The sequence below is a fragment of the Lathyrus oleraceus genome, chromosome 4, assembly GCF_024323335.1.
Source record: "Lathyrus oleraceus cultivar Zhongwan6 chromosome 4, CAAS_Psat_ZW6_1.0, whole genome shotgun sequence".
Classification (NCBI taxonomy): domain Eukaryota; kingdom Viridiplantae; phylum Streptophyta; class Magnoliopsida; order Fabales; family Fabaceae; genus Lathyrus; species Lathyrus oleraceus.
The window spans coordinates 108,104,354-108,111,353 of NC_066582.1; the positions used below are offsets into that span (position 1 = coordinate 108,104,354).

Here is a 7,000-nt window from a genome sequence, read left to right on the forward strand (position 1 = left end):
CCAGTTTTCCGATGTTCAGATCGAAGAAGTTTCCGACGTTCAGGTCGATGCAACTTGTGGCGTTTAGGCTAATTTTTCGATGTTCAGATCGAAGAAGTTTCCGACGTTCAGGTCGACGCAACTTGTGGCATTCAGGCCAGCCTCTCGGTGTTCAGACCGATATTAATAATCTCATATCTCCCGATGTTCAGATCGAAGTCATTTCCAGTATTCAGACTGATGAGTGGCATTCAGGCCATGGTTATTTTTGTGTTACCATTTATTTTGGTATCCAGGTTAACAATTATTTTTTAGTATTCAGACTGATGAGCGGCATTCAGGCCATGGTTATTTCTGTGTTACCATTTATTTTGGTATCCAGGTTAACATTCTTTTTCGGTATTCAGACTGACTCTCACCGTACCAGACAGATTCTTCTTTCAAGACCACCTCTTTGTCGATTCTGACAGGCATTGTTACTTTACTTCAATCTAGTGCAAATTTTCGGATTTTTATTGTATTCAATCCCTTGATACCTCGAAAGCACGAAAGCCGCTGCTATCTTCTTTTCAGGTCTCCAGTTGATTGAATAGGGACAACTGTAATACCCCAAAATTTACCCTTCATTAAAAAAAAACAACGAAAAAAAAAACGAAAAACCGAAAAAATAAAATAATAATAATAAATAAATAAATAAATAAAAGAAAAAATCTTGGACGTGAACCTCTCTCATTTGAGCCCACAGGTCCACAAAAAGGTTATAAATTCAGAGTTTCAGTGAAACAAAATTAATTATATTCCTATTATCCTGGCTGGAAAAAGACAGTGAGAGAAGAGCTAACAGAGTTCAGAGCAGCCTCCAAACCCTGAAGGGAACTCAACTGCACAGAATCACCTCTACCTCGCATAAACCCTAAAGATTGTTTTGTAAACCTCACGGGTGTAACCCAATTTCAATCAAGCTCTCCAATCAGGTTTGCCCTTATTCCCATTACCTTTGAGCTTTGAATTTGAATACTCTGAATGTTTGAGGTATTATGGGTGAATTTGATACTCTTTTGATGCATGTCTTTTTTGTGAATTTTAATGGCATGATTCATGTGGTTACATTTTGATTTGGGGGTAACCCTTGATTACCCTATTTTTTTGTCTCTAACCTGTTTGTTGAGTTTTTGTGAGGGCTCACATGACTTTTGCAGGGATAACTTGCGTGGTTTTCCACTTTATTTGTGGGATACCCCTGGAGGTTCATTCCGGTTACATGTACTGACCCACTTTCTTTGATGATGTTAGCTTGCAGGGATCTCAGGGTTTATCGTTCCTTTAATTGCTGTTACCTCGGATCTTCATCCGTGTGGTACCTTTTATATTTTTCCCGCATTTTACTGCTTTCCTAGCTGGAAGACCTCGATAGGAGGCAATGTTTTTGTGTTTACTTTATGCAGGTTCCTTCGTCAATGACGGCCTTTTTGCATGAGTTTACCAAACCCTAACCCTTCATTGATTTTTCTTCTCCTAAACACACGTTTGCTCTTTCTACTACAGGTAAGTAAGTCTCCAAAGGTCGAGCATCCGGTAGATTGCGTAGTAACGTCGTTCGTCCAAAACCCAATCCATAACCCCGTAGTTAGCCGAACTACGACTTGCTCTGATTCTCATTCCAGATGAGATACGTAGGCATAAGACGCGATGTCTTAGCGAGCACACATCCCCCAAACTCATAGGTCAGCCGAGCTACGAAGACTCTGATTCTCATATTCAGATGAGATACGTATGTAGTGGATGCGACATCCGCGCGAGTCATTTTCATTTAACCCCTTTTTTAGTAAACAGCACAAGATAAACTCACATCCTTTAGACAAGAACTACAAAAGTGGATCCCGTAGAGTACTACGGGTGCGTAGGGGTGCTAATACCTTCCCTTTCGCATAACCGACTCCCGAACTCAAGATTTGGTGGCGAGACCTTGTCTTTTCCTTTCCTATTTTCAGGTTTACTTCGAGCGTTTTCTTTCCCTCCTTTGGGATAAATAACGCACGGTGGTGACTCTTCTATCATTTTCTTTCGCCGATTGTTTTTTCGCACACTGTATTTTTCAGGTTGCGACATCTTGCATCTACTTTCTTACTTGAATGTGGTGGTCATTGTCAATCTTGACATAGTGACATAGAGTGACCGCGATTCCAATGAAGACTCTGGAACCGTTAAGGATAAAATGCAATCCACGTTTTATTTCTTTTGAATTTATTTTTATCTAATGTTTTAAAAAATGATTTCAAATTTATCTCTTGACAGTGATTATTCCATTCTGAAAATATGAAAAATTCATACACTTACAAATTAGAACGGTAGAATATAAATATAAATGAATCATGAGTCCAGAAGAAAAAAATTGTTCTGTTTTGTACTACAAATACACAAACGTTCTATCATGAATGGATGTGTTTCTCTAACTATTTTAATGCATTCTATCATGAATGGATGTGTTTCTCTAACTATTTTAATGCAATCATAACATTCAATTTGTTTTCATATAAATATGAGTACCCCTCTGCATTTTCTAAAACAGTATAGAACACGTGCTTTGAATTTGATGCAGTAAAACAACATGGTCATTTAAAATAACTATAGTGTTGATAATCAAGAAGAAATAATTATAGTGTTGATGATCAAGGAAAGTAAAAGAACATGGTCATTTAAAATAACTATATCTTCTATCTATATGATGCAACATAAGAAATTCATCTTTATTTGTTTTTAATTCTTATGTGTTTTTGAAAGAAACTATATATTTTTATCCTTTGAAAATAAAATTTATCTCTCTTAAACATCCACACATATTTTATCCGTGAGATAGAAAGATATTCCAATCAAATTATAATCTATATTAATTTAATTTGACAAATAATTAAAATCAAAATTATAAAAATAAGATATTTTAAAATTTCTTGTACATGTGTACTAAAACAAACAAATAAATATGTGAATGCATGTCCCCAAATTTATTACAAAAATAATATAAATTAAAATCAAAATAAAATAAAAAATAATTCATTTATATTGAGGACTATACACACTATCAAAAACATATTAAGATAAGATATATCGGGTAATGAATTGAGACGCTGCAAATGAGGGGTCGTTCTTCTTCTGCCGCCACCGCCGCCAGCGCCAGTCGTGAAAGGAGGAGAAGAACAAACTCAACCTCGCCGTTGAAGGATCGAACCAGAACCACTTCATCTAGGTTATCATCTCCATCCGAACGAAGTTCTTCTACCTCTGCTGCTACCACTCTACTCGATGATGACCTAAACGTTGCTCCCTTTGGTGAATACTCTCACCCTAATCCTCGATCCTTCTCACTCAATGTTAAACAGAAATGTTGGGAAAAAGCTGACAAGGTTAAGGGACGGGACCCCGATCGATGGCGAAGGGATCCTCTCGGGAACCTTATCTTTCGAAAGCTTGTAGGTTGCCCTGGTTGTCTCTGTCATGACTATGATCACATTGTTCCTTATTCTAAGGTTTTTCCGTTTTCTCTTTCACTTTATCACTTTTTTTTTTGAATTGTTTCTCTGCATAATTTGTAGTGTATTACAATCTTCATATTAATGGAGAATCAACTTCATTGGAAATTACAGATGACTACGTGTTGGTGTCTGTGCTTCATAGATAGATAGGACATTGATGATTTAGTTTGAGTTTGGATAAATAGTTTAATTAGGTTGTTGTAAACATGCTAGTTTGTACCAAGGATATAGATGAATATGAACAACTATTAGAAGAAGATTGATTAAGTGTTTATTCATTATTTGGAAAGTTTATTGAAATAAAATGTAAACAGAAAACTGGTTTATCATAAGTTATTCTTCTATTAGTAAATGCAATACTAGTATAAGCTATTGTGTGATGAGATTAGTCTAAACTGGTTTCAAACATCTTTTTATTTCTGTAAAAAAACAGTGCATTTTACTCTAGCTATTATTCAATTAAGAGATGATGGCAGAGAGTAAAGGGGAATTTTTTTGTTCTATCCATCTTGGTATTTGGAAGTTTGTTATAAAGGAGAAGAAAATGGGAAATTTTTATGATATCTTCTGATTATGTCTTAGTTGGGTCATTATTTCCGGAACCCTAACACGTTAAACATCCTCCCAGGAGACCATATGACATCAACGAGTTGCCAACTTATTTTGATTTGTTTTCCTTTTTAATTAGTCGTTTTGGTGTTTTGTGAAATTCAGGGGGGCCAAAGCACGCTGGAAAATTGTCAAGTATTACAGGTAACGTTTCCTTGTTTTACTTCTTAATGTTGATGACATATATTCAGCTGGTTCCCAAAAAAGTGAAGCCTTTCGTAATGTATACAAGCGGTTGAAGTTCGAGGGATTAGTCTCTGCAGTTGCGCGCAGACGATGTCCGGTTCATACCCCCAAAAAATCCTTATTTATACTAATACTAGACTCTTACTCCTAGCTAAATAAGGAAATATTGAAGATAAATCTAAAAGTTAATTATATGCTCCAACATATTTCGTGATATGATAGTAATGCGATGAGATGATTTTTTAGATATTTAACACAAGCGTGTGGATATTTCAAGTCATTGGACGTCACACTGATATTTTTATCGTACTATTCTGTGGTTTTCAAACTTTCTATGGACGAGTTTTCCAGTTATTAATATTAATGTCATTAAATGTTGGCATGATTTCCTTCTTCTAGTTGACTTGTTCATGTCATCTTTCTTGTAGTTATGTTGCCAGCTGTAGTTTATTTGATTCCTTCTGCATTCACTTGATAAAATTCTGTCCATAATTTTCCAGGCAACAGTTAATCGATCAAAGGGTAATCGAACAGATATCTCCAGATCGGATCTTATTCAGAAGAGTTCTTATTGCAGGGTTTCAGGTATGTCCTTATGACTATAATGATCCTACTTAGCTGTAGTAACTGGAAACTTACTAATGGAAATACTGGATGAATTACAGATCGTGATATGGATATGCTGGAATTGTCTGCTTTTGGCAATGTTCGGCGTGGACAAGATACCGGAGGATGTAGAATTCAATGAAGACAACAAACATGTAGAATTCAATGAAGACGACAAACATTTTATACGTATTAATTTATATTGCTTGGTTCATTCCCATATGGGGTTTGAATGATGACATTTTTTGGAGCACCATCTCTGCGGCTGCAGAGAAGGTGGTGACATTGTCATACCCGAAGTTGATGTATTCAAGTGTAGGCATGTAACTATGTTTAATTACTCTCTAAAAATGTAAGATCTCTCTCCAGTGTAACAATTTGATAATTTGGAATCGGTTAAGAGCAAAGTAGAATGTCCTAACAAAGCATAGATGTAGAGAAGAGTGAAGGGGATGATCTAAATCTGAGTTTGGGTAGTTTTCTTCATATCCTTGTCAGTTCTCCCCACCTTAATATGTTATATGGGTGTCTTGAGGGGTCAGCCTATCATATATGAGTAGGTATTTTTTAAACTCCCTTTTTAATATTTTTAAAATTAGTGGATATTATTAAAGAAGAAACATTTGAGAAAAGGGGATTTCTTGTCACATCCTATGAATGGATAAATACCTTATGGAAAATCTATGTGTGGAAAAAAAACCTTATGAAAACCTAAAATGCCCCTTAGGTTTTGGAGATGAATCTTCGGATGCATATGAGATGTATCTCCAAAATATTGTAAAACATACATCATGAATCCGTTTGTTCTGCCTACGCGATCTCAATAATGCGACGACATCTAGGCAATATATCATGACCATTATCTAATTGTGCTTGCTCCTCTTATAGTATCTCCTGATTAGTTGGACTCGGTGGATCTCCTAAAACAGTTTGTACCATATACGGATGTGACACCCTGAAGAACTATCGATGTATCCGTCGACGTAGTTTCAGTCGCTCTTAACTATGGTATTTCGTGTCTCCTCTGATACTAGATGACTAAGATAATCATCAAACATCACATCGATCTCTCTACGTGTCACACCAAGAGAAGTAGATACAACATGGTGTTTGAGAATGGTTGGAGTGTAGTCGAAGTGTTGCATCACTCGCTCAGGTAGATGAAGTCTCACAGTGATAAACATGATTGTTGAAGTGCATGTCTTTGGCAACCAAACGGTCAAGATAGATTCTGAACGACTCTACTCTATGGTCTGGTTCCCTTTGAGCGGGCCAAATGAGACACATTTCGTGAGTTTGAACACGCGTCATTGCATTTTATCTTTCTGCATAACTAATTTAAATTCTAACGCTTTAGATTCATTTTTCCAACAAAAATTTATTTTTGTTGACACATGAAAGTGAGACAAATAGGCAAACACTATTTGTTAAAAATACATACAAGAACACTGTAGAAACATCAAAACATTGCCAAAAGGAATTGCTTTACTAATTAGAAAGTCCCACTAACTAATTAAGTACCTTGATTTAGGAATTGCTTTACTATATAATAGTTTTGGAGGTGTGCTTGATTGTAGAATGCATGCTTGTTAAATATAAACATTAAAAAATCTAAAAGATAGACGTGTTCACATGAAAATCACACAATCAACTTAAATACTCATAAGAAATTATCAACTTTAGATGCTTTCAAAACCTATGCTCTCCATTGGAGTTTTTGTGTGGTGTGAAGAGGACAAAGCTGCCAGTAGTCAGATTAGTTTAATGGAGAAAATTGATGTTCCCACTCGCAATAACATACATGAATGAGGCTGAAGACAACTTTTGAACCTTTTTAGTTCCTTGTTCAATACATGCACATATTTACTGAAAAATATATACTAGAGTTGTAAAAATCACAGGACCAAGAAATTCAATATCTCTCATCTAGAAAATTTGGACTCTGACAAAAAGTAGTTGACCCTGGTGAACATGGAAACCCATCTTATATCTAGCTGTTTTCCTAATACTGCTAGTGCTGTTGCCTTTTCGTGAGTTGAGGCAATATGTGAAGTGTTGGAGTTTTCTTGTGAGTTTCTTGGTTGTGTCCC

The 7,000-nt window shown here is 35.8% G+C and overlaps 1 protein-coding gene across 1 annotated transcript; it reads left to right on the forward strand.

Moving 5' to 3' along the window:
- Window positions 1–3,032: 3,032 nt before the first annotated feature.
- Window positions 3,033–5,304, forward strand: LOC127073789 (uncharacterized). Its single transcript, XM_051015010.1, has 4 exons — window positions 3,033–3,503; window positions 4,224–4,262; window positions 4,805–4,889; window positions 4,970–5,304. Exons 1-4 carry the CDS (start codon window positions 3,111–3,113, stop codon window positions 5,050–5,052), a joined length of 600 nt encoding a protein of 199 aa, XP_050870967.1. The 5' UTR covers window positions 3,033–3,110; the 3' UTR covers window positions 5,053–5,304.
- Window positions 5,305–7,000: the final 1,696 nt, after the last annotated feature.